This window comes from Cyrtonyx montezumae, unplaced genomic scaffold (assembly GCF_038088225.1).
Source record: "Cyrtonyx montezumae isolate F1298 unplaced genomic scaffold, pur_monq_1.0 scaffold_1, whole genome shotgun sequence".
Classification (NCBI taxonomy): Eukaryota; Metazoa; Chordata; class Aves; order Galliformes; family Odontophoridae; genus Cyrtonyx; species Cyrtonyx montezumae.
This window is the reverse complement of record NW_027071825.1, coordinates 24,247,479-24,274,709: the sequence shown is the minus strand read 5'-3', so window position 1 is coordinate 24,274,709 and position 27,231 is coordinate 24,247,479. Positions and strand designations below refer to the sequence as shown.

At 52.6% G+C, this 27,231-nt stretch overlaps 2 protein-coding genes across 2 annotated transcripts in view; both read left to right on the top strand.

The window, feature by feature from the left end:
• Positions 1–14,480, top strand: part of CEP350 (centrosomal protein 350) — a 61,283-nt gene extending 46,803 nt beyond the window's left edge. Inside the window, exons 34-38 of the mRNA XM_065744977.1 lie at positions 389–2,454; positions 3,427–3,828; positions 3,915–4,061; positions 5,220–5,342; positions 12,194–14,480. Of these exons, the coding sequence (XP_065601049.1) occupies positions 389–2,454; positions 3,427–3,828; positions 3,915–4,061; positions 5,220–5,342; positions 12,194–12,358 (2,903 nt within the window). The 3' untranslated portion in view covers positions 12,359–14,480. The remainder of the gene's footprint in view (positions 1–388; positions 2,455–3,426; positions 3,829–3,914; positions 4,062–5,219; positions 5,343–12,193) is intronic.
• A 4,049-nt stretch (positions 14,481–18,529) lies between these two features.
• Positions 18,530–25,625, top strand: QSOX1 (quiescin sulfhydryl oxidase 1). The gene is made up of 12 exons (XM_065746939.1): positions 18,530–18,866; positions 20,164–20,264; positions 21,007–21,055; positions 21,184–21,286; positions 22,136–22,226; positions 22,371–22,516; positions 22,598–22,732; positions 22,921–23,050; positions 23,968–24,090; positions 24,166–24,310; positions 24,415–24,594; positions 24,904–25,625. The coding sequence occupies exons 1-12, from the start codon at positions 18,530–18,532 to the stop codon at positions 25,623–25,625; spliced, it is 2,262 nt and encodes a 753-aa protein (XP_065603011.1).
• The last annotated feature ends 1,606 nt before the right edge of the window (positions 25,626–27,231 follow it).

Sequence of the window (27,231 nt, the reverse complement as noted above, 5' to 3'; positions counted from 1 at the left end):
ATGCAATTCAAATCTTTGTTGTTTTTATAGAACTGTAGAACGGTCTGGGTTGGAAGGAGCCTTTAAAAATTGTTTAGTTCCAATATCCCTGCCATGGGCAGGAATACCTTCTATTAGATCACATTGCTGAGCCCTTACTGTGCACTCAGTATTGTAAGGTGTTATAAAATGGCAGTACAGGAATAGAACTGGGGAAAAATGTATTAGGACCCTGGAACTGGATGAATGTTGCCTATATGCATTGTCCAGCTAGAAATCCCTGTTTCCAAGAAACCATCTTTTAGGGTGGAAACATTGATGTTTAGATGTGTTGCCCGTGGTTGCAGTCTTCTCTAAGATAATGTGGGATGTACCACATGTTGTTATTCACTTTCTATTTTCCTTCAAGATGCTGTGTCATCAAAAACTGAGAGATCTGTGTCTGTGCACACCAAGAAGGAGGCTGTGACAGATGTTCATGCAGAAGAACCTGGAACATTTTCCTTGGTTTTAATGCCACCAAATATTTGCAAAGGAGGATTTGGTGATTCCCTAGAGAATGTGTCCTCATTGTCTCCTCTCAAAGAAATAAAAGACCTTAGCAGGATATCCCATGGGTCAATAAGCATTGTGGAAGATATATCCATTGAGGAGGCTGTCCTCAGTCATAAGTCTGAGATATTGGAAAACTTGGAATATGTAAAATCAGAGGAAAAGGAGCTTGAAGATTCTCATGTTAAGCCTCTAGAGCATTCTGACGTCTTGTTGGCATTAGATGAAGAACAGGAGAGATCACTGGGTATCCTTCCGAAGAAAATCCTCCATTACAACAGTGAACTCTCTTTAAAGGAACCTTTTTGTTCAACTGTGGAAAGCCTTCATGGTGGGAAAGAAGTCTTAGAACAGAGGCTGACAGACAAAGATGCAGTAAATGTCCCAAGCATAGAAGAATCTTCTCACAAACTGAGCAAATCACCAGAGGGAAAAGATTATCCACTTTCAGAGCATCTGTTTAGTGGAAAGGAGTCATCATATGTTGAAGACTTTGAAGGATCCTCCTCCAGGAAACAGCCATCAATTGAAGAAGCACTTGCTGTAGAAGTTTACAAAGAGGATTTTGAAGCATCTCTTCTCTCTTCTAAAGAGGACACTCAGTCACTGAAAGAGCAGTCACAGCTCACACAAACCAACAGTAGCAGATCCACCAGCCTGGGCAGTGATGGTGAAATCAGTGAGTGCATCAGCGATACGTCTCTCTCTCCCTCTGGCAATGTGCATTCAGAGAGGTTATTAGAACTTAAGTCTCCAACAGAACTTACAAAAGATACTGAGTGCAGAGATGTGGAGAAAGATCAGGCCACCGTTCAGTCGCCACCGTGGCCCTTTGCTTCAGTAACAGAAGAAACTGATAGTTTGCCAAACTTCAGGGTAGATGATAGAGTACTTGTAAGTAAAGTCCAACCTGGAACGTTGCGATTCAAAGGTGTGACCAAGTTTGCCAAAGGGTTTTGGGCTGGTGTGGAGCTGGATAAGCCTGAAGGGAACAATAACGGAACTCATGATGGTATTAAATATTTTGACTGCAAAGAAAAACATGGGATTTTTGCTCCTCCCAGTAAAATCTCTCACATTGCAGAGAGTATTGATAGCCATTTAGATGCAGCTAAGGATGAAGACTCATTCTTTAGTGACAGACTGGAGAAGGAACATAAAGAGGAGCAGAAAGAAGGAACTTCCAAAACTAGCAAGGAAGGTGAAAGCCAGAACAGAGATGCAACAGACACCTCTTCTCAAGATAAAGCTCCTGGAGACACAGTTATTTCAGAAGTCTCATCTGGAAAAAGCATTGATGAGGTCTCATTTTCCAAAGCAAATAACATAAAGATTTCTGAATCCTTTGCCCAAGAACAATCTGTGGTGTCTTATTTAAAGCATGCTGTAAAAGAGGAGACCAACCTTGCTCCTCCCATTTCTGATGTCAAAGATAACATTTCTGCTGTTCAGTTGGATGACATCTCAGATTTCTTTTCTGAAAATTTGGAGAGGCAGAAAACACTGGGGGAAGAATGCTGTGAAAAATTAGATGATCTCTCTCCTGGAGTTGTGGAGAAGCCTGCAACTCCACTTCTGGATTTGCTGACAAAGGAAAAGAACCAATTAGAAGCTCAGCTTAGGATACCATTTAGAGAGGAAGAGAGGTCCAAAAACCAACTGGAAAAGGCCAGTTTGCTCACAGACAGCCTGCTTCAAGATTTTGTGAAAGATACAGTCCACCAGTTACAGCAAATAAAGAAGATCAGGAATGAGAAAATCCAGCTCAGCAACCAGGAGTTCTGTGATGCGAAGGAGCGATGCAGTACCCCATTCCAGCAGATAGAAGAGCAGATTCCTGATGGACTCAACAATCTTTTTCTAAGTTCAGACTTTGAAGATGACAGAGAAGAGCTTTCTTCTCCAGACATGTGCCCCAGACCGGTAAGTAACAGACATGTTGCTCTGATTTTGAGAGTTGATGATCCCTTTGATGATTGAATATGAAGAATGGCAGTGTGGCACCAGTTTTTCTCACAGGTTCTGTTCACTGATGTGGCAATAGTATGTCTTTGTAATGCATGTTCTGATGTTTCCTGGTTCACGATTCACTTTAGTAGCCCCGTGGGCTTAAAGACAAGTTTTGGCACATGGAAGTGAAAAAACACTTCATTAAGATTGCATCCTGCTTGTGTGTTCAATTTCATTTAGTTGCTACCCTCAGTACCTTCAGTCTTTACTCTAAAAATGTCAGAATACTGTAAACTTACCTTTCTCTATTCTTGATACGAAGTAATCATCCTGTAAAAAAATTAGTTGTTGTAGAGATCATTAAATTGTCAGACTGCTCTATCTGCAGAATTAATATATCATGAGCAGTGGAAGTTCAAGCTTCCTTAGAACAACCATTAATGAAACAGATTTAGGACTTGGCCTCTGTTGAAGATCCTAGTAAACCTGTCTCAATATATTATCGCAGAAAGCTTCAGCTTATTTTGCCACTGTGAGCCCTGCTCAGTCACTAGAACAGCCATCATCTGCTAAAAGCTTTTAGGCTGTTAATGTAGATCTGAGAGTGCTGGTAAATGAAGTAAAAAGTTGTGTGTCACATTATCACTTTTTAAACTACTCAGTCTTTCATAAACAGTTGAACGTTAAGACAGACAGTGGGCCAGGAACGCAGCCTTTTAAGCTCGGTGGGAGCCCTCTGAAAACATTCATCAGGGATGATAGAAGACCCAGGTATTTCAGTTGAAGCATCTCTGACTTCCCCGTGAGTTGTTCGTTATTGTTGAGAGAATTTAAGAGTAGTGGTGCACGTATAGCCTATCACTAAAGCATCTGAAAATCCAAGCTGAATATCTGATAAAAGCAGCATCGCGTTCTTGTGTAAATTTACTCTCCTGCAATTCACAGGAGAGCCCAGTGTTTGGTGCCAGTGGTCAGGAGGAGCTTGCCAAGAGGCTGGCAGAGCTGGAGCTCAATCGCGAGTTCCTGAGTGTGCTGGGAGATGAACAAGACTGGTTTGATGAGGACTATGGCCTGAGTTCCCATAAGGTGCAGCAGAAGCAAGCTGAGGAGCCAGCAGTGCTGCCCAAGGTAGAGCCACAGAAAGTTCCACCAAAGCCATGTGAGGAGCTTTTGGCAGTCCCTCATACTGCAGTTGAGGTGGAAAGTATGGTGCATGCAGCAACTGAAGAACTCTGGAAGCTGAAAGAGCTGGGTCATGATCTTCAAAGCTTCAGCCTTCACACTGAGTTTAGCAGCACCGTCAAAGAGCAGGACACTGACTCAATAAACAAGCTGGTCTATAAAAAGGTACAGTCTTTAGGTGCTTTATTTTTGTCCTTTGAATTGTTACTGTGAAGTACAGAAGCTTTAATTCTTATTTCTTCTCCGTTAAGGTGGTATATGATTTAACAAGAGAGATCTTTGGGGAAATCTTTGCCGAGGACCCTAATCTAAATCAGCCTGTTTGGATGAAACCGTGTAGGATTGCGTCTGCTTACTTCCGCCGAGTGAAGGATCCAAATGATTTGGATGAGATCAAGGTAGGAAGAAGTCCTTTTCATGCAGGGAAGATGAGATGCAAGATACTGTACTGCTGATTGCCTGAAAGTTGAAAGGTCATAAGGGGTGTGTACCATAAAAGATGTGTTGAGAAGAGAAATGAGATTACAGACCTGTAAGAGTTTGTCAGAATGGTCTGTTTCATTCAACAGATCTGCCTTCCAGTCTTCCTGGGTGATGCTAGCTGCTTTTAAACTACTGTCCTCAACTGACAGGGTGTCCTTAGTCTTACAAAGCTGGTATGCTGTCAGACTGCTGCTTCAGCAGATGTCAGTGGAACGTTGTATTTTGGGTATAATGGCTTGGATCCAACTGTGGGGTTGGGCCAAATGGGATGAGCTGGATTACTACTGTTTTGTTTTTGTTTTACTGAGATGCACCTCTGCCAACCTCACTGAGGACAGAGGGGAGTTGCCCAGATTAATCCAAAATGTGACTGGTGAGAATATTGCTGTGTTTGACAAACCTGATGAAGTCTCCTGTTGCTGGTAGTAGTGCTCATGAAAATGACAAAACCTCAAAAAGGCAGAGCCAGACAAGGACAAAGTTGAATTTGTAGGGCCACCTGTTAGGAAGAGACTCTCTCTTGAAGTATCTGACAGAACTTCAGTGCAGCCCATCAGGACATCAGTGAATACTACTGCTTTGTGGAGGATTTTTTTTACTGTATTTTGATTAAATTGCTGAAGATAAAGCACATAAGTTCTCTAGAGAAGTTCGAAATAGTATCTAGATCAACTTCTTAGTTGAGAAGATTTGAAGACTTCCAAAAGCATGTTGCAGAGGAGAGCAGGGGGACAGGATGAGGGCACCAAACTCCACTCTAGGTTGGTTTGTTTTTTTTTTATATCTTCCTCCAAAATGAATATTCATAATCTGCTGTTTACTGTTTAATTGCAAGTTCTTGCTCTCAAGACTCTTGTCGCAGGAGTGGGTGTCATTTTGGGTTGGGTTTTTTTTTTTTCACTATTTAATTTAATAACTTCTGCCTGTGTAAGTCTGCCTCAAAGACTTTGTAACTTTCTTGAACCATTTTATGTCCTTTGGCTAAACACAGGCTTGCTATGCTTTCTAGTATCTGACTTAGTATACTTTTCATAGCTCAAATATTATTAAAACTCATCTTTTCTGTTCTGTAGAACTTCATTGCAGCTGAAATACTGAAGCTTTTCAGTCTGAAGAAAGAGCCTAATAACAAAACAGACTGGCAGAAGATGATGAAATTTGGGCGGAAGAAACGAGACAGAGTGGATCATATATTGGTGAGTGGATAAAAAACAGCATCCATGTCAGATACTGTTCCTCAGATTGAAGTATGACATGATTATATATATCAGATTTGATCGTTTATGGAATGCAAAGTATGCAAGAGATCTTGATATGATAGAAGGCGTTTAATTTTAGAGAGCACACTGTTGTCAAATCAGAGTGAAACAAAAATCCAGGTCCGTTAACAATGAAGTGAGGAGACTTGAGTGAATTCAGTTCAGACCTACTGGATTTGGTTGGAGGATGTGCACACCACAGAGGTTTAAGGCATGAATTTGCACTGGAACAGTTGACTGAAAGGAGAGTGAACTTTTTCTTTGGAGAATGTTTTTATATTCAATTTATTTTTGAACGGTTTTGGTTATGGTTTTATTTTGAAGTAATATTGTTTTTGTTGGAGTCAGAGATACTGAGAAACATAATGGACCTGATTGCTAACCAGGTTCAACTGAAAGGCTGCAAAAATCTTCTGGTTATAGAAGGAAGATTTCCATGAGATGATGTGGGGCATGATACTTCCTTAGTACAAGACAGCCAAGCTGCCAGATGGTACCTGAAGTTAAGCATTTCCTCAAAGCTAAGCAATGAGTATGACTTCTGCTCCTGCAGCACTTGATGTAACTAACGAGTGCATGTGCCACTGGGCAGAGGTTAGAAACGAAATGCTACAGCTGTTGTAGGACAGAGCATGTCTGTCTATGTACTAGTTTTGGAAGGTTACTTGTTGGCTTGTGTTGCAGGATGATTAACATCTTTATTGGCTGTAATGATGGTGAAGGTTCTGCTTGGGAATATGAGTCGTCATTAACACCGTGCTTCACTTAATTATACCTGAAATTGATTCCACACACGCGCATGCACAAGTTACTTCAGGTCTTGGGTTGTGTGGTCTTCTAGTTGCCCATCAGTGGAAGGTTTCCAACACAGGCTTTTTCCATAGGGGTTTAATGTGGAATGTATGTAATTAAAACATGTGGGTGTAGGACCTGCTTATCCTAGTGCTCTTGATTCTGTTCATAGTGTGTGCAAAAAGAGTCCTGTGCTTGGATCCGGGAGAGAGTTAATAGTTCAGCCATTATGCCTGTGTACAGATTGAAGACATTTGCTCCTAATTTCTTTGAGTCACACCTGGAAAGGAAGTTTCCTAAGTGGGAGCTCCAACTTCCAGTTGAAGGCATCCAAAGTACTTTAGATGGATTAAGCTGGAAGTTCAGACAGGCTGGTCTGCAATTTGCATGCAGACCCAGACATCAGAGATGAATAGCACTCTGGCAGTTTTGGCTTGATAAATAACATGTTTAATTTTATTTTGTTCTCGGATGTGCATGATAATAAAATTCCAGCTGAAAGCTGGGAGTAACTGTGAAGCTTGCAGCATACCATGCTTTGGGATTAAGGCAGCCTTGGTGGCATTGCTGCCAAATCCATACTGTAATGCTGCTGCTATCAGAGAATCTTTGAACTAAAAAAAAAAAAACAACAAAGGAGATAATGTCTTCTTTCTTTTATTAAAATTTCTATAAAATATGAACTACTTGAATAGCTTTCCTGTGCCCCCTAGTCAGCCTTCAACTTGTGCTTAAGGTCATGCATTCTGCAGGAACATGAATGCAAGGTCTTTACTGGGTATACAGGTCTGTAAAGGCCTGCAACCCATCTGCTAGTAACTTGGTGCAGCTCAGAGTAGGGGATCCATTTCTGGAGTTTCCTGTGTTTTATTTGAAATGTATTCAAATAGCACAACACAGTGATGTCCTGAGAAAAATCAAAACTAGTTGGTAGGTTCAGATATAGTAGAAACTTCTATAGAATTGACAACTGAAAATGCTTTGTTTCTTCAGGTAGGTGAATCTTGCAGTTATACAACCCTTGCAGAGTGCAGACACTTCCATGTAACTGACTACAGGAGCTGACTGATTCTCCATGTTGTTTTGCTGCTTAAGACAAAGACTGTTAAAAATAAAATGTAATATTTTCTCGTTAAAGAAGATGAAAAGTTCCTTTGTCTTTTGTTATTTGCATTTAAACTTTGAGCACAAGCCCTTCCCTAGTTTCTTCCTTCAAGTAAAAGTAATTTTCAAGTGAAAACAGCTTTTCACAGTTCTTACCAAGACAGATGCATGTTTTTAGTGACTTCAAGAGGAGTGAACACACCTGATGTCCGGTATTGGCACACAGCTGACTGACCCAGCAGTGCAGGGGTTCTGGTTCTGAGGAATGAGCGTTTGCTGCTCACCAGCTTCTCCAGCAAAGGCTGTCCCAATAGCTGCCTCCCTTTACAGGTGGCTCTAAAACCTGGAGCCAAGTGAGCTAGCTAATCAGCATTTTGTTTCTCCTGAAGACGCTGAGCAAGCACCAGGCTATTTTGCCGGGTTTAATCTCTGCCTGACTATTCTGGATGTGTCCCTGGTTTATCACACTGGACCCAGTTCCTGATAATTCCTGGCTCTAGCAAAGTTGAGCCCCGTCACGGGCACAGCAGCGTGAGCAGCTCATGTTCTGGAGGGGCCTGAGAAGCATGGTGAGTCAGCGACTGTACAGCCAAGAATCAAGGGGACTGGATGGATCGTCGACCTCCACCAGCAACTGCATCTTATTTCCCACTTTCATCTGCTGTTAAGGATTCCGTGATTCTGTTTCCTAACGATTTATAATAGGATTTGTTACAGGACAGTTGCTCCAGCTACTGACATTTACAGCAGATCTTCACTTTCAGTAAATAAGCACAGGAGCTTCACATTTATGAAAAATGACTTGGTTTCAGATCAAGTTAAAGGGATGTTTAGATGTTTGCTTCTCTTCTTGTGTCCCTTTCAAATTGCCAACTTTGTCTTGTGTATTCTATCTGTGCTCTGTGGGAGAATCTTAAACGTACACCTAGGCAGAAGCACCACATGTGGGTGTACAGCAGCGCTTCCTGCACCTTTCAAGACCTTTTTTAATACACAGTGAGAACCCTCAGTCCTCCTTATGTAAGTTCAGGTGCCAACAATAGGCTGTTTTCACTCCTCTTTTTCCACTTGGGTCTTCAGCCAGAACTCTCCACCGATTTGTTTGCACAGGACTAAGAACAAACTCTGCTGTTGCTTTTCCCGTGCCGACCTGCCACCCCTTTTCTTTTATCCTGAGCTTGAGAAAGTAGAGCTCACGTGATACTGCCAAACCAATATGTTTTGGTTTTGCACCCAACAACCGTGTTAACAGAGCGCAGGAGAGTACTTGATCTTATGGCCTGTCCACTCGAGAGCTAAAAGGTTTCTGCCCATGGCGTTTTGTGAGCACATCCTCTTGTTTCTTTCAGTGCAGAAAGGGCGTCAGTAAAAAAGCAGCACAGTAAGCACACGTTACACAGCCTTCTGTGTTGTGTCACTGTTCATCTTTTCCTACGAGATGGAATTCATTTTCACTAAACCTCTTACTCTCCTGACTTTGTCTCTCCAGTAAACTTAAATTCCTGATTGCAAGTGTGTAAAGCTTTACTTTTGTCAGGAATGTGCAGTAACACATGGATGCTACGAGTGTGCCGAAGACAACGCAAGCTTGTAGAAGGAAGAGATGCCATCCAGAGGGGCCTGGACAGGCTCGAAAAGTGGGCCCTAATGAGGTTCAACAAGGCCAAGAGCAAAGTGTTGCAGTTGGTTTGAGGCAATCCCAGACGTTTATGCAGACTGGGAGAGGAACTCCTCGAGAGCAGCCCTGCAGAGGAGGACAGCGGTGTGTGCGTGCTGCCTGGATGGCCAGTGTTATCCTGGGCTGAATCAACAGAGGGGTGGCAGCAGGGAGGGGATTGTCTCCTTCTGCTCTGCCCTCACGAGACCCTATCTTGGAGTACTGTGTCCAGGCTGGGGCCCACAGCACAAGAAAGATGCAGAGCTTTTGGAATGGGATTGTAGGAGGGCCAAGAGGATGATAAAGGGCCGGAACACCTCTTCTGTGGAGGAAACTGAGGGAGCCGAGTTCGTTCAGCCTGGAGATGACAGAGCTCCAGGGAGACCTCATTGCGGCCTTCTAGAACTTGAAGGGAGCCTACAAGGAGGAGAGGACTGCCTTTGAACACGGTCTGATAATCACTGGATGAATGCGAATGACTTTAGACTGAAAGAGGGAAAATTCAAGTCAGATGTTAGAGGTGCCCCATCCCTGGAGGTGCCCCAGTCCGTGAATGGGCCCTGGGCAGCCTGAGCTGCTGGGAGGCAGCCAGCACACAGCAGGGGTGGGGCTGGGGGTGGGCTTTGGGTCCCTTCCAGCCCATTCTATGGCGATGTCTCTGTTGCCTGGAAGCAGTTTGTGGTAAGTGCATCAACAAAGCAGCTGCAACTGCCTTGGCTCAGAACTACAGAGCAGCCATGGTAGGCTCCACACATGTTCTAAATACACTAGAAACCAGACCAGCCTGCAGCTGCACATTGCACCTTGCAAAAATATGCTCAAGGAAGTCCTGCTAATACCAGAGGAAATTGTGCCCTGTGCTTCAGAGGAAAGAAGGGCATGACAGAGACCAGAGAAAACCAATAGCTGATACTGTTTTTCCTGATCTACCAGCTACTGAATGTGCCGATTTTCTCTGCTTGTATCAAGTTACCTCCTCCTTCCCATGTACTTGTTTCTTTATCTTATACATCACTTTTTCCTCCGGGAATACAGTGAAAGCAGCGTTCTGTCACGTTATTGCAGGCAAGGCAGAGTAAGCAGCAGCTTGGAGTGGGTCTGGATGTCGGGGTTTGCTTAAGAGCCAACAAAATTACAGCTTTTAACCTACCTAGTTATTTTACTTGCTTCCAACCCTCAGTGCTCAGTTTGTGAGGTCTGGACTTACCTTCCCAGCAGGGCGTTTGCTGCTGGCCTGGGGAAATCCAGCAGGGAACTGTGTCAGCTGGTGGTGGCAGCTGCTCCAGGTAGGGATCCTGGGGCAAGGTGTGCTGGCACCAGTCTCCACCCATCTCCTTCACTTCAAGGTTCTTCCTTCCAGCCAGGATCTTCACTGTTTCCTGTTTGGGATCCCTGTTTTCTCTCCAAGACCACTTCTTGGGAACCCTTCTGTTTGGCACAGTCCTTTTATTTTTTTTCAGGATCTCTGTCCCCTCCTTTTCCTTATCTGAATGGTCTCTTTGCAGACATGCAGCACGTGATCAGCCTCCCGATTGGTGCTTGTCTTACACCTTTTTATTAATGAGAGGGCATGGGGCATTCCCCTTCTTTTGTTTGCTCAGGACTTACCTGAGTGTACAGCCAGCACACGTGGGTTGCAGGCAGCAAGCTGGAGACTTCAGAAGTGGGGGTGGGGGTGGATGCCTGAAACAAACTTACACCCAGTTATCTGCCACTTGTTAGCTTTATAGTTTCAACTATTTTTTTCACCTAGGACAGGCCTTCAAAGGACAGTATCGTTGCTTCTTCCTTCACTAGCATGACGTGTTAATTAAGCCATTGCTCTTGATCTGTGATCATGCAGCGCTTGCTGCGGTAGCATGGAGACTTGTAAGCGTGTAGTGTGGCTCTTGCAAAGCTGTTTGCAGGCTGAGATCCCTGCCCCTTCTCCCCAGGCAGCCTTAGGAGAAGGAGAAAAGAGCTGTCAGGCTGAAAACCTGTGTGTGAGGCCTTACCAACAGCTAAAAAGCATGAAGCAGTGCAGGTTCCTGGGGTTCCTGGCGCAGCCTGTTCTTGGGCTTCATGCTGTGTTGGGGTTATTGAGTTATCACTACGCTAGGGCAGCTGTTGCTTTCACAACAGACGAGTTCCTGTGCAGTTCAGTTTGGGGTGAAAGGCAGGAAGTGTTTGGGTTATAGTTTTTGTACTGTTTGAGATAACAGTGTGTGACATATTGATGTTGGATTAGAGGGTTTGGGGTATGCTTTAACCTTTCAGCAGCACCTAGGTGCCTGGCCTGCTTTAAGTGACTAGCAAAAGTGTATTTCGAGTTCAGAGCTTAGGGTGTGTGGTCAGGGGAGCTTTGTGCTGAAGCTGAGCTCTTCCTCGAGCTTTAAGCAGGTGTTCTTTGGCATTTTAAATGAATGACTTTTGTATCCACTCCTCCTCCTTTTGAGAAAGTTCAGACTTTGTTAGGAAGTGCCTGTAATGCTGGCAGAGTCACTAAGACAGGTTTTTGATAAGCTTTGTTGGAGATGGGCAGTTCAGAGATGCTCCTGGTGAGACTTTTTATTATGTACCTCTGCTGCTAAAAGACCTGTTTGCCAGCAAATAGCAGCAGCAGTTTAGAAGGGCATAGTCACTGGGTTATTCTTCTGGCTGAAACAGTCCAAAATTCATTTTGTGTTAATGTTGTCAAAGCCAATGAAGCGTGACATTGTCTGTGCAAATGAGGTGTCATTCTGCCCTCCGACACATGCCAGTGTTTTGTCTTCCTGTACAGAAGAACTGGAGAAGTCAGTAAAGTCCTTCAGGTTCTCTAATTCTTATTCACATAATCTGAACTGCAGTAAAGTCTTTTTTTCCTCCCCCTTTTGAAGCCTTTCTCTTGATTCCTTAGCAGCTTAAGCTGCATGAAATCATCGTCTGGCAATTAGGGACTATTTAATGGGGCCTGTGCTGTTGGGCACAAACATCCCATTAGCCGAGTTCTTTCAAGTGAAAAACTTGGTGAGGAATATGAAATCCTTTGAAACAAGCAGTGTGGTGGAAGGTGGGAAACCTTCATGCAGTGGAATAGTTCACGTGGAGCTACGTCCATTTTGCTATTCCAAGTGTTTCCTGTCATCTCTCGATACGCTGTTGGCAGATGGGAACTGCTTGGGGCTCTTTTTGGACCTTTGCAGGGGATATTATCTGAGAGCAACCGAGTTGTAATGCTTCCTTTTGTTTACCTTTTTCCTTTCTACCCCTTCAGGTGCAGGAGCTCCACGAGGAGGAAGCCCAGTGGGTGAACTATGACGAGGATGAACTGTGTGTGAAGATGCAGTTGGCAGATGGGATCTTCGAGGCCTTGATCAGAGACACTGTTGATGTACTGAACCAAATAAATGCAAAACAGCAGAGATGGCTGCTTGTCTGACAGTGCTGAGTATAAACTTGTGGCTGCGTAAGCACTGAGTCACGGGCCTCTCTGACTCCTGACGTATGCTCCACCCTGCAAGCAATGCTGCTGGACTTCCTCGTGTGAGTTTTAAAGGTGGTTCACATGCGACTACAGGAGCCACCAGAGACCTTGCACTGGATTTTGTTGTCTGGGACAAGCTGGTCCCTTGCTGAGGCTGCGTTGTGGAGCACTCAGACTGTGTGCCAATGCAGTTATGGCACAGAACTGTCAGCAGCTGTCTGTGCCCCCTGCCTGGGGCTTTGACTTTCAGCCTGTGCTCTGAAAGGGTTGGGTTAAGTTGGGATATTGGTTATTTTGCTGGAATGGCTGTCAGCCACGAGCACGAGAGCTGTCTTAGGACGTGAGTAATTTGGAGAAGAAATGGTTTGGTAAAGTTTTAGACACACGTGATTTACTGTACTGAACAGTGTTAAAACCTTAACACCTCTTCTCCTGCAGCCCTTACAACGTGCATCAGTTTCTTCTGCTCCAGAGCCCGGTTAATTCCCATCTCTGTGAAGTTGTTTTTCATCTTTCTTCCTGTGGTGTGGTACCAGATATGGTGCCACTCAGTCCAGGGAGATTGGTTCATGTTGCTTTTTGCATTCAAGTAAAGAGTTCCTTCTGTGCTTTTCCTATGTAACATGCTTCAGTCCAGAGGTGGAGCAAGATAGAGGCCACCTAATGCCAGACGTGAAAGGGCCCATGGACAACTTCCTTCCAACCACGTAGCACTTCTTGACTTCCTGGAGCACCAGCTGCTCCTAGATAACAGATACTCAGGATTCTCTCAGGCACGGAACATGCAGGAGTGGAAAATGTTCCGTGCAAAAAAATTTGGCCTTTCAGACCCTCAGCTTTCTCCCCTCTGGTCACCTAATTAATTGGAGAAGCCATTACTTGAACGATTTAGAGAGCAGAGTGTGTGCACCAAAGAAAGCAGTGCTTGACTGTCTGCATGTTTTGTGCTTGTGGGCTTTTTTTTTGTTTTATTATTTTTTTTAATTTATTTTCAGGTAATTTATTAAGTGGGTTATAGGAGAGCGCCCTGTGCAGTTGGTTGTGCTATCTCGTGTTCTGAGACAGACAGATTTGAGAAAGTGTCTGTTCTGGGAACTTGCAGAGTCTGTATCCTTTGCACAAATCCTCCAGCTTCTTGAGATGGATACAAGGAAGAACCAGGCCTCGGTGACTAGGGGTGGGAAACGAAGGCAGAACTAGGAACAGAGCTTCTGCGCACCGAGTTCAGAGATGAGGGGAGAGCAGAGGGGGCTGAGTTTCATGTGAAGCTTCCCTGCTCTGTTTCCTTCCCTTCCCAGAACTTCTGTGCCCCAGGCAGCCATGATTAGGTGCTTCACTCAGTGCTGGGTTGGACTGCGGTGTCTTTCTGCCAGGTTTTCTTTCCTAATCCGTCCCTCCCGTGCTGGTGTTCCTCTTGGATGGACTCAGACGATCTGGGGTCAAATGCTGATGCCTTAACAGTGGATGCCCCTGTTAGCCTGGGATGAGATGCGGAGGAGAGTCAGATTCTCTGGACAGCTGGAGTGCAGAGAGATGCTTTGAAGCACTTTAGGAGATCCCTTAAAGATGCTGCTGCCCACGATAGGCACGGTGGTGGGGGACCTGTTGTCACTGATCTGCTTGGTCCTTGGGCTTCTGGGCTTCTTACTGTGCGAACCTCTGCTCCTGCTCTGTTCCATTTTCTCTTTTCCATTTTTTTTTTCTTTTTGAAAGCTACCATTGGAATATTTGCATTTTGCACAAGGACACACAGCTGGTGATTCTTCAGGGACAGCACTGGGAAACGTTGGATTTATCAGAGGTCCAAGCAAACTCTCAGATGTAGCATTGCCAGCGCTTCACTTGCGAGTTAATGGGGAGCCATATTCATGGAGGAACAAAGAGGAGCTAACGGCCTGTAGGAACAGCTCCAACAGGGCTGTCCTGCTGCAGTTGCCTTCCTCCTGGCTGGGAGTCAGCCTTGAAGGAGCCAAGGACTGTCTGGCTGCTTTGGCTCAGCAGTAGATCAGTACCCTCACCAGGAGCAGTGAGTAGCTGTCTTCACAGCTGTTTGGGCAGATGAAAACCGTGTGTAGGCGATGGCTTTATTCCTTTGCAGGCATCACAGTGGCACAGGAGCCAGCCTGAAGAGGCCTGAACGTAGGTGACCTATCTTCTCAGTACCTCATGTTGTGTTGAGCTTTGGGCCCAGTGTGTGCCCGGTACCTCGGCTGTGTTGAGTTCCTTTTGGGCTGGTGGTGACCGCGACGAAGCAGCTGGGTTGTGTCTGATAGCAGGAGCCTGGAGTCGTAGGAGCAGAGGCTGAGTTCTGTTCGTCTCTCCCCTCCCAACCTTCTTGGTGGAAGAACGGGATGATACTGCTGGGTCCCAGCACAGCTCGGTTAGGAGCTTCAGGGCTGAGGGGTTCTCCTGTAGGGTCCTGGAGCTGGCACTGCGGGATGCCCTTCCCTTTTCAGAAGGATCTCAGTGCCCAGGGGGAGCCCAGCTGCCTTTCCAAAGAGGCTCGTTGCTCACAAGGGGGAATGAGGGGTTGGAAAATCCCATCTCGTTCGCTTTCCTTTCTTGAAAAAGTGGCCTTAGCTTTTTGCAATACTTGAATCAAGCGTGTAGCTGCAGAAGATCTTCAGTAGCACAGAGATAGAGACCTTTTTAAGTGACTATTCTGCACGGAACTGAGAGCAGTTCTGCCTTTCGTATCCCTTTTGCTACCTTAAGAGCATTAGGAAGACAAGAGTACTTTTCAGCAGAGAAGCAGTTGAATCTCATAAGGTATTTTAGTGCATCTGAAGTGTTTACAAAGCGACTAAAACAGAGGAAAGCAAACTGTCGATCCTGTTTGTAATTGAAATGTGAAATGCAAAAATATATTCAGACGAGAGAGGAATACTGTAATTAACCCGCATTTAATAGGTTGGTTTTGGTTTTGGTTTTTTTTCCTTGACTTTGCAGAGCCTTTTGATACACACTTGCAAAGCCACCTTTGGGGACGGGGGGAGGGGGCTGTCTCCCCCCTCTGTGTACTGTGTGGTGGAGATATGAAAGGAAACCTGTTTACTGTGTGTGTAAATAACGGGGTGACCCGGTCCTTGGGCCAGCTTCAGCAGACGTTCCCATCCAGAGCAGTTCTGCACGGACCCAAGGACCCTGAGGGGTTTTTGTAATTAAGAGCTGTAAAATAACCAGGGGTGCTCCCTGTGTACACCAGTGTAAATATCTTTGGTAACCGAAATGTACTTTAAGAGAACAAAATCTGTAAATAAACTGATTTATAAATTAATCGCGTTTCCCTGCTCTTTCTCTGTAGTTACCCACACGGCTGCAACTTCTGAGGGCACCCTGTGCCTCTGTCCCTTGCCCTTTGCTGTCTGATGCTGTACTTGCGATGCCAATCACAGTCCACAAAATCCCATTAGGCCTGCCTTCATTGTAATCACACGTTATTAGGCTTTCCTTGTTGCCAGAGCTGACTGATGAAAGCGAAAACACAAAATAACCTTGTGCCATCGTTCCACGGGCACTGCAGCTCCCCCGTTCCCACAGCTGTGCTGCCACCAGCTCTCAGGGGGCAGGCGTTGCTCCCTGAAAACTTCACGCCTTGCTGAAGCCCTCCTCAATCCCATTTCCTTTCCCCTGGATCACGGACCGTCTTCTGAACAGCAAGAGGAAATGCTTTGACAAGCGAGAGGTGCCCGAGCTCTGCCAGGAGCTGGCTGAGCGGCCGCGGTGCCAAACCACAGCCGTGTGATCGTGGAGTGCAAGAGGAGCAGCGCGGCCACAGTGTGGGCTGTGAGAGGCACAGGGCACCCATCAAGCTTCACAGCTGCTGCTGTGTGCTAACACAGCTGCCCGGGTACGGCATTCTCAGCTCCCGTGTGCTGCAATTAAGCCGGCTGCCAAACGATGACGTGCGGCGTGGCCTCCTCCGATCTGCACCCGGACGCCGGGCAGGTGAGCTGGAGTGGAAAACATCTGCCCTGTGCATCCTGGGCTGTGGCGATGAGTTATAAGGAGGGACTTAGGGTAGAGCTGAGCTTCGTTTCCAGCCCTGCCTGCGCCCTCTGAAAAGGGCAGCAAAAAGAGCAGGGATGAATCAGCAGAGGGCAAATAGCAGGCGGGGGCTGGGTCCGCCGCTCTGCAGACACCAAGTGCGTGAACATTCATCACATCCTGAGAATGCACCCCAGAATTTCATGTGTGTCTCTTCTTATTACAGGTTGCTCGGGCCGGAAAGGTGGAAATCAACCGAACGGACAGCCACCGTGGCCCCCAGGTCTGGGTCTGCATGGGCTCTGCCAGGTGAGCAGTGCTGTGGGTGCTGGGCTCGTGCCGTGCTTCCCCACGTGCTGCTGGGGAACATCTCAGGGCGGTCCCTCTGAGGCTGGCAAGGACCAGCACAGTGCCAGCGGTCGTGGTTGTGCCATGAGTGTTGCATGGGCTGCGTGCTTTTCTCAGAGTCAGTTCCTGGAATCCCAATGACGCAGGAAAGCGTTCTTTAATTTTCAAGGAAGAAAGTCCGTTTTGGGATCTCCCTGTTCCCAGAAATCCGAAGCTAAAGGGAAGTGAAAAAATTCCCGGGTCGTCCCTGTGCCTGCGAGGACAACACGTCTGGGCTCATGGAACAAGTTCTGCAGGGCTCCAGCGATCTCACCGACGTGGCGGTGGCCTTTGAGGAGCTCAGCCCACACCTCAAGGTGTGACTTGGAGGCGGTTGCCTTTGGCTGGGAAGGGAGATCAGGGAGCTGATGGGCTTAGTGAGCCCAAGCTGCAGCTTAGCTGCTGCATGGGAGCACTGGCAGCAGTCCTCGGCCCGTGGCCTCATCTCCTCCCAAAGTGAAGGATGCTGAGCCAGGTCTTGCTATGCAGTGAGAATAGAAGAAAAGAAGGGGAGATAAATCCCAAACAAGCGGCTCCCACAGCAGCTCCCCGGGAGCAGGAGCGGCCCCAGCCCGGGCCTGGGGCAATGAGCCATGGCCTGGCTCACCCCAAAAGGAGCCGGGGCCCTGGGCTGTGGGCTCTCCCCTCTGCCTTGGAGCTGCTTTTCAGCTGAGAAAGGATGAAAGGAATTCGTGCTGCTCGGGAGGGAGGGGCAAGCTGGATGGGAGGATGCTGGCAATTAGACACCGAGCGCCTCTCCTTCAGCACGATAACCCCATCACCCCGATGAGCCCTGAGAGAGAGGGATTTGGCCCACGGTGAAATAACGGTGATCAAAGCCCTCTGGAATAGCCATCCCGCACAGAAATGGGGTGGGATTTTGGCCTCACAGTCTCTGGCTGGATGATGGAGAGCCGTGTGCCCCGTGCCAAGGTCTCTATGCTCCCTGGCCAGGGCAAGGCCTGGCTCTCACAGGCTCGTTTTTCTAGCAGGGCAAGTTCTCCTCCAACACCTAGGTGGGGCTGGCAGCTAATGGCCTTTGTGGGGCCGCAGCCAGCACCCAGCCCTGGGGAGCGAAGGGCACCCCAACAGCAGGGCTGGGGAAGGCCCCACACAGCCCCAACCACGGCGTGGGGTCGAGCCCTGTGCAACAGGCACCTTCCAGCCGAGTGCGTGTGCGTGGAGTCGCCCCACGTTGGGTGGAGGAGCCACATATGGGGCCTTCACCATCCCTGTGCGCCTCACCACGTGCTGGCACAGCCATGGGTGGGGGACCCTTGCGGATGCCACCCTGCTGACATCTGGGCGATGCCGTCAGCAGGCGGCTTCCCTCGAGGAATTTCCCTAATGGCCGCAGGCTTTGGGCCTGAATCAGCCGCCTTTCGTCGTTTTATCAGAATTTTGTGCCGTGCGTCCGCGGGCGCCATCCTCCCCGCGACGTGACACCCCCACGCGGGGCGGGGCCCGTGCCACCTTCGCCGTGAGATGCGGAGCTCCGCGGGGTGCGAGCTGCGCGTTCTCGGGGCGGGGATCACCCCCGGGGTTACGGTTCAGCCCCGCGGAGGGGCGCGGCTGAGACCCCCTCGGGGCGAACGTCATAACCACAAAAGCGAGCGGGGCGTGCCCGACAGAGGACGCTGTGACGGCGGCCGCTTTGGCCCCGCCCTCCCGGTCCCGCCCGTCGGGGGCGGTGCGGACGGGCGGCCCTAAAGGCGGCGGCGGCGGCGGCGGTGGGGGTCGGCCGGGCGGGCGATGTGGCGGCGGCGGGCGAGGAGCGGCGGCGGCGGAGGAGGAGGAGGAGGAGGAGGAGGAGGAGGAGGAGGAGGAGGAGAAGGTGGAGGAGGCGGGGCGGGCCCGTGGGGCCGCTGGTGGCCCGCGGTGCTGGCGCTGCTGGCTGCGGCGCTGCCCGCGGCTCGGCCCCGCTCGCTGTACTCGCCCGACGACCCGCTGGAGCTGCTGGGGGCCGACACGGCGGAGCGGCGGCTGCTGGGCTCCCCCAGCGCGTGGGCCGTCGAGTTCTTCGCCTCCTGGTGCGGGCACTGCATCCACTTCGCCCCCACGTGGCGGGCCCTGGCCGAGGACGTCCGTGGTGAGTCCGCTCCCCCAGACCCACTCGGGCAGCCCCCTCCTCCACCCCCCCCGTGGGCGAGCGGCCCGAGCCCTGCGCTGCCCGCCCCGTCCCCGCGGTGCCCCCTCGGCGCTGACCTTGGTGCGTGGTGCTGACCCTTCCCCGCTCGCATCGCGGCTGCTCCCCGTGATTGCGTTAATGACAGCGCGGTCGCTGTGGCTGAGTCAGCCTGATGGCTTCTACCAGGGCACCCCGACGGGAAATGGGGGACGGTGGGCCCCCTTCCAGCACCGGGCCCCCGCCCCGTCGTGCCCCGCGGGGACGAAGCCGCTCCGCTGGGGGTCCCTCCTGTCCCACGCGTGTCCCCGGCCGGCCCTGTGCTCCTGGCTCGCTCTGCGCATCGACCTGAGCTGAAAGGAGCCACGTCGGGGGCCGTCCCCATAGTGCTGCTGGCTTTTGGCACCCTCTGCTCGTCGTGCACAGGGCTGTGAGCGTTGCCCCCTTCCCCAGCACGCCTCCTGGGCGCCGTTTTAGGTCGTTCCCTCTTTCTCCCACGGCTGGCGTGGGAAGGGCCGGAGCCCGGCTCCCAGCTCTGCCGCGGTGGCCGTCCCTCCCCAATCCCGGCTAACCGGCTGGTTGGGCAGGGCCGCTGCTTCCTCGCCCCGTGCCGCCGTCGTGTTCCCTGCCTGAAAAGTAGGGCACGGAGTGCCGGCCGGGCTGCTCGTGGGATGAAGGCACTGCGCAACCCAGCAGCAAAGGCTTCGTGTCCGTGGGCCCAGCGGTGCGGTGGGGGCTGACCCCCCTGGGGGCAGGGTGCAGGGCCGAGGTGCTGCCCAGCCGCCGTTTGGGTCTTATTTCAGGGGAGAGAAAGCTCCAGCAGCAGGAAAAAAATCTGTGTCGTGGTCTGCTTCTTTTTTTTATTTTTTTCTTGTTATTGGGGATTTTTCCAAGCAGATATCAATCGGAACAAATCTCCCGAGCCCTCAGGAGGCAAGAAAAGAGGCCAAGAAGCTTAAGCCATCCCCCCCTCTCCCCCTTCCCTCTCCCCCGTGCCGTGCGGGAGGAGATTGGGATGGAGGGATGCGGGGATGGCGGCGTGGAGCACTGCAGCCTGCAGTGATGAGCTCGGCCTTGGCCCCGTGCCTGGCTCTGTGCGAGCTCTCTGCATCCACCATCCCTGCTGGGAGGAACGGGGAGTGTTCCCCATCACTGGGGAGCTGAACAGAGGGATATGGCCGCTCGGGGGCTGCCCCGATAGCAGGGATGCTCCGTGGGGCCGTGACTGCGCTCACGCGGTCCTCTGTCCCCGGTCCTGCAGAGTGGAGGCCGGCGGTGATGCTCGCAGCTCTTGACTGCGCCGACGAGGCCAACCAGCAGGTGTGCGCCGATTTTGGGATCACTGGCTTCCCCACGCTGAAGGTAAGGGACGGTGCGTGGGGTTGCGTGTCGGGGTGGGCAGCGGGGAGCGGCTCGGCGCCCTGTTTTCACCCTGCTTGTCCCCGCGGCGTGTCCCTCTCTTGCTCAGTCGGGCTGACATCACCGTGGCACCAAAATATCCCCGAGGGGCACGCTGCAGGCAGCCTCTCCCTGGCTGCTTGGCGGGGTGCCTGGCACGCTGCTGTCCCTGCTGCTGGGCCCCTGCCTGCCCGCTGAGCTGTGCAAACACGCCGGCTCTCAGTGCTGCCCTCTGCAAGCAGAGCCCCAGCCCCGTACTGCAGCAAAGCCGGGGTTCCCTGCCCGGCGGGGTGCCAGCCACCTGAGCTGCCGTCACTTTGGGATGGAGAGGAGGGGGTCGGGTTTGGTTTTGGACCCTTTTAGGCGCTCTGCAGGTGCGTGCCACGGTTGCTTCATTAAAGCAGGGCTAATTGCGGCTTGCTGGGCTGGAACCAGTCAAAGCAAACACCCGCCTGATGGCATCCGGGGCAGGGCAGGGGGGAAACCCCTCCTCCACCTCGGAGGTGGGGAGCCCCGGGGCAGGACTGCTGGTGCCCGGAGGCGTGCGTGCCGCTCGCAGTGCTCAGCATCCCTCCCCTCGGGGCCGGGCGCATCCGGAGCCGGGATGCTGCCTTAGTGGTGTCGTGCTGGGGCCGTGCAGGGCGGGGCACAGGGGTACCCCCCGAGGTGGGAGTGCACCACGTTGATTCGTTTTTTTTCCTTTCAGTTCTTCAGAGCTTTCTCCAAGAAAGCAGAGGATGGGATAAGGATTGCCCGTGAGTGTTCACAGCCACGGGGTTGTGGGGTTTGGTTTGTTTTTTTTTTTGAGCTGTGCTTTGGGTTTTGTTTTTTTTTTGGGGGGGGGGGATGGGTCAGATTGAGCCCTGCTGTCCCGCTCCTGCAGACCCTGCTGCCACTGTCGCGGACCTGAGACGTGCCATCATCACCAACCTGGAGCAGAGCGGGGATGCCTGGCCACCTGCGTGCCCACCACTGGAGCCAGCGAGGTTAGAGCACAGGAAAAGGGGTTTCCTGGGGAAACACTGAGCCAGAAGTGCTCAGAAAGCTCATTTTATTGATTTTGTAAACGATTTTAAATTCAACCTGGCTGAATGAGAGCAAGCAGTGCGTGGCAAGGGAGTGTTTGCCTCTCGCAAAGCCGTGGTTGGGCCAGGGTCACGTTCAGCTCTGTGTGTCCCAGCAAAGAAACAGGACACCAAGCAAACGTGCTCAGATTTGTGGCTCTTTGTGTTGTTTCTTTCCCCGTGGGTGAGCACGCAGCTCCCTCCTGCCCTGCCTCTCCATTGTTTTCTGCCTCCTCACCTGACCCCGTGGGCTTGTGAACTGGAGCAGAAAACTGGGCTGGGAACCTCAGTGGGGAGGAACCAGGGCTGGCACCATGCTGGTGGCACAGCATCCTCGATCCCAGGATGGCCCTGTTCAGCTGGGGGGGCGAAGCACCCCACCACTGCCACCATGCTCCTGCCTTCAGCCTGGAGAAGGCTCCGGGGAGACCTGAGGGGGCATTTCAGTATCCAAAGGGGGACTGTAAGAAGGAAGGGGACGGGTTCTTTAGCTGAGATTGCTGTGACAGGACAAGGGGGAATGGTTTCAAGCTCAAAGAGGGGTTATTTAGACTGGATGCAAAGAAAAACCTTTTTATGGTAAGGGTGGTGAGGCACTGGTTGAACAGAAACGCAGCGTGTGTCCCGTCCCTGCAGACAGCCGAGGTCAGGCTGGGTGGGCTGTGAGCACTGGTGGAGCTGTGGGTGTCCCTGCTCAGTGCAGGGGGGGGTTGGACCGGATGGCTTTTAGGGCCGCCCTCCCACTCCAGCAGTCCTGGCATCCTCTTGCAGCGCCGAGGAGGTTCGCAGCTTCTTCCACAGGAACACAGAGCGCTACCTGGCACTGATCTTTGAGAAGAGCAATTCCTTCGTGGGCAGAGAGGTGGGTACGGCCGCTCCCCTGCGCCTGTGGAGCCCCCCCCCTCCCCCCCCCAGTGGGTTGGTCCACCCCGCTGCTGCCTCCCAAATGGGGAGGGGGGAGGACGGGGACTCTCACCCCATCTCCCAACGTGGAGACCGCTTTCAGGTGGCACTGGACCTGCTGCAGTATGAGAACGTGGCGGTGAGGAGGGTGCTGAGCAGCGAGGAGGAACTGGTGGAGAAGTTCGGTGTCACCACCTTCCCCTCTGCCTACCTGCTGCTCCGCAACGGCTCCTTCTCCCGCCTGCCCGTGTGAGTCGGGGGCGGGGGGGGGCACGGGGGGGCTCCTCTGTGTGGGGTGGGAGGGGCTGCTCACTGCTCCTGTGTCTGCAGGCACGCCGAGGCACGCTCCTTCTACACCTATTACCTGCGGGCGCTCTCTGGAGTCACCCGTGGCTCCTATAGGCTGAACATCACTGGCAGTGCTGTCAATGAAAGCCGTGCGCTGCAGCCGGTGCAGGCTGACCGGTCAGAGCCCCCCCCTCCCCCCAATCCCGTGGTGTTTTGGGGTGGGAGGGGGTGACACATCCATGGATGGGACCGTGCCCTTTTCCCTTCTCCCCCCAAATCCCACATTGCTTTTGCATATAAGGCCCGCTCCTTGCAGCTGGCTCTCTTGGGGTACAAATCAAAGCACTGTCTGTCACTCCCTGCAGCTCCAAGGTGTACGTGGCCGACCTGGAGTCCACGCTGCACTACACGCTGCGGGTGGAGGCCGGGCGGCCAGCAGTGCTGGCAGGAGCCCAGCTGGGTGCCCTCAAGTGCTACGTGGCCACGGTGGCCAAGGTGAGGAGCTGGGAGGGGGAACCACCTGCACGGGGGTCCAGAAACCTGAGTGCAAGCACGCACGGCTGACCCCAAGTCCTCTATGTCCAGGTGGTTTTGTTGGGAGGCTTTGGACCGGAGGTCCTGATGGTGCCAAGTGGTTCTGGGCACGAACCAGCCCTCCCAGCCCTTAGAAATCCCCTGGCAGTGGGCAGCTCCCGCTGTGCTTTTCCTCCATTGGAGCTTCCCTGGGATGCTGAACTCATGCTGCCTTTCCCTGCTCCTCCACGGGACGGAGCAGTGACACCAGGATTGTTGCCAGCCCAGCCGTGCCTTAACCATCGCACACCCGAGAGGTGTGAGGCGAGCAGGGAGGGGGAGCAGAGCGTGGAAAGAGAGCAGTGTGTTGTGGCTGGAAGGCAACGCGTTGTATGGCAAAACCTCACGTGGAAGGGAGGAATGATGCTTTGCAGCAGAGGTGTCAGATGGCAGATGAGTTCCCTGCGGATCTGGGAACTGTGGTGTCAATTTGAGTGCTTGGGGAGAACAGATCCACTTTGAAGAAGGAGCAAAGCTCTCCTTCCTTTTGCTTCTTGGTCTCTTCTCCTATTTCTTGTAGCTGCAGCACACGTTGGCACCTCCAGCCACCCATCTACCCACGGGTGCCACACACTCAGGGATTGCCCCCCTCCCTCCCCCCCTTCCCTCTCCTCCTTGGTCTGAGAGCATTGCTGCTAATCGGATTTGTGCTGCCTTACCTCCGGAGCAGCTTTGTGCCCTGCTCAGACAGCTGGGCACTGGGGCTGCTGTTCAGAGCCCACTGCAGGGGGAACTCAGTGCAGGATGCTGGGGGTCCCGTGGCTGGGGGCTGTCTCGGAGCTGGGTCCAGGTGTCCTCACCACATTTCCCTTCCCCCCCTCCCCTGATTTTTGGCACAGTACTTCCCTGGGCGCCCCTCCGTGCAGACATTCCTGCAGTCCCTGGACAGCTGGCTGCAGAACTGGACGGAGCCTGAGCTGCCCCGCAGCGCCTTGAAGGAGGCACTGAAGAATAAGGAGGACGTAAGGCACCCTCCCCCTCCCTTTATCCCACCCCCGTCCCACCCCACAGCTCGCTCACGTCCGTCTGTCCTGCAGGCCTCCCCTGCCGCCGTGCTCCCCACCAACATCACCTGGGTGGGCTGCAGGGGCAGCGAGCCCCATTTCCGTGGTTACCCCTGTGGGCTCTGGACCATCTTCCACCTGCTGACAATCCAGGCTGCCCAGGGCGGCCCTGACCAAGGTAGCAGGATGAGGGGTGCTTCGTCCTGGGGGGGAGTCGGGAATGGCCTCTGGGGTGCTGACTCGCCCTCCCTAACCGTCCTTCTGACCCTTTTGTCCCCTTAGAGCTGCCACTGGAGGTGCTGAGCACCATGCGCTGCTATGTCAAGCACTTCTTTGGCTGCCAGGAGTGTGCCCAGCACTTTGAGGCCATGGCAGCCAAGTCCATGGACCAGGTGAAGGGCCGGGATGAGGCCGTCCTCTGGCTCTGGTCCCACCACAACGAGGTCAATGCTCGCCTGGCAGGTATGGGGCTGGGAGCCTGGGGAGTGGCACAGAGGTTCCTGGGGGTGCAGGGAACAGAGCCTGGGGTGGTTTCTCGAGGGAGGGGAGGTGGGACCCATCTGGGCGTCGCTTGTCATGGTGGGGTCGGTCAACAGCTTCATTAAGGTGAGAGGACCCACGGTAGCAGGGACATCCCATAGCAGATGGTTGTGTGGCATCAGAGCTGCTGAGCATCCCCCCCACCTCACAGGTCTGGGGTGCTGATCCCAGCACAGCGTGGGGCTGCGCTGTCCCTGCTGCTGGGCACCTCTCACCCCCTCGCCCCTCCAGGTGGTGACACGGAGGACCCCCAGTTCCCCAAGCTGCAGTGGCCCCCGCCGGACATGTGTCCACAGTGCCACCGGGAGGAGCGGGGCGTGCACACGTGGGACGAGGCGGCTGTGCTGAGCTTCCTCAAGGAGCACTTCTCCCCGGGCAACCTCCTCCTGGACCACGCCGTCCCCATCCCCAGGGCTGGGGAGGAGGCGGTGGTGAGCGCCAGGCTGGGCACTGCAGGCCTCCGGGAAAAGGAAGAAGAAGAGGAGAGGAAGGAGGAGGAGAAGGAGGCAGAGAAGCCCGACAGGGAGGGCGAGACGGGGCGGCCGGGCTCCTCGGAGCTGCGCCGTCCCAGCATCGTGCGCAGGAACCCGCGGCTGCAGGCGGTGGGCGAGGACATCGTGGACCTGGACTCCTTCAGCGAGCAGCACTTCAAAAGCAAGGCTCTGCGGGCTGCCGGCCGGCACCGGCGGCTCAGCAAGAGGGACACCGTCGCCCTGCACCACGACGTCGGCTGGGAGCGGCTGCAAGTGCCCGAGAGCCGCGAGGAGGCGGAGGAGGGGGGCGTGCGGAGGAGCCCCTGGCTGCGGGTGCTGGGCTTGGGCTTCTCCCGCCTGGACGTCAGCCTCTGCATCGCGCTCTATTTCCTCTCCTCCATGTGCCTCCTGGGCATGTACACCTTCTTCCGACTCCGCACCCGAGCGCGGAAGGGCCGTCTCGGCTTCCCCGTGGCGTGAGAGCAAGTGGGACCCCCACTGGGCTGCGGCATTCCCCCTCGCATCGCCCAGGGCAGAGGTTTTGCTGCTGGTTTGTTGTTTCGTTTCGGTTTTTTTTTTTTTTTTTTTTTTTTTTTTTTTTGTTTTTCTTTTGAGGGACTGTCCCTCTGTGTGCCACATCCTGGGGCTGTGATGGGAGCCCACTGGTTGGGGACTGGGCAGCCTGGTCCCGTGCCGGGGCAGCCTCGTGGTTCAGCACCACTGCTGGGGCCAGGAGCATCGCGTTGGTTCCCTCCTCTCCCCTCTCCCCCCCCCCCCCCGCTGTTCCCCCGTTGCCTGTAGGGGCACTGGGGGGTGTGGGTTTCAGCCTTTTGTCCCCCCTCCCCGTCTCGTTGCTCGCTCTCTGCTTGTCTTAGTGGAATAAATTATTTTTGCCGATGGTGTTGTCGGCTCGCCCCTCATTTTATGCCCAGCCCCCTGTCCCCGGGGTTTCAACGTTCCCCAAGTGGTTGGACATCCCCTTCTGAGTGGGGGGGGGGGGGGGACGACGCAAGGAAAGAAGCTGGCAATAAGCTGGCCCCAGTATGGGAGCTGCAGCTGTGCCCTGGGCTGGATGCAGGAGCATCCCCGGGGACCGGGAGCCGGGCCGGGCGCTGGCCCCGTTTCTCCCTGCCCTTTTATCCTTGTTAGGAATCATTAAGGAAAATGGTTGTTTTCCGAGGCTGCGGCCATCTGCTCCGTTGGCGCTGCCTAAATCCCCCTGTAACAAATTCATTGGGATTACGCAGCCCTCCCCTAATCCCAGCCCTGCCCCCCGTGCGGGGATTTAAAGGGATTAGAGCCCGGCTGATAATAAACTTTATTAGGGGGTGTGCGTGAGGGGGGGTGTCAATCCGATTTGGAGCCATTTTCTTGATATCTTCACTTCGCCCAGGTGGGAGGAGAGGGCCGGCAGCGCTGCGGGTCCATCCTCCTGCCCTTGAAATAAATCGTCTGTCGCCGCTGCCTCCCTCTCCTTGATTTCCCTGGAGGAAGGGGGGGTGCCCATCCCCAGCATCCCTCACCCCTTGCACCTCTCCTGGAGGCAGCTGCTCCTCTGTCCGTCCCTCCGCCCCTCCCCCCCCGCCCCCACAACGACCCCAATGCAGGGGATGGGAGCCTCGGCCCCAGTTCACCACGGTGGGGGCAGATGTGCGGGGCTGGGAGCTAAAGCGGCCACGCAAGCAGGAAAAAGAGAGTCCCGCAAATAGACTTTCCGTAATCCTATTTGGTGCCGGCCCGATGCTCGCGGAGGGGGCAGCGCTGGGGACCCCCCCCCCCCCAAACACACACACACACACACACACTAATGGGCGCCCGATGTGGCCGCTGCAGCGGAGCAGTGCTCACAGGTGGGCTGGGATGCTGAGGGGGGGGGATGGCCGTGCTGCAGCCCCCCCACCCCCAGGGGCCGCCCCTTCCCATCGCTGGTAATTACCCAAATGGCGCAGGCTGATGGGAGACAGTCGCTATTCCCTAATAGAATTTGCCCTCAAGTGCAATTTAATTTTCCTGGCCCAGCCACCCCCCCGGCTCGCTGCCGCCCGCCTCTCCCTTTCTCCCCTCTTTCCTTTCCCTCCTCGATGCG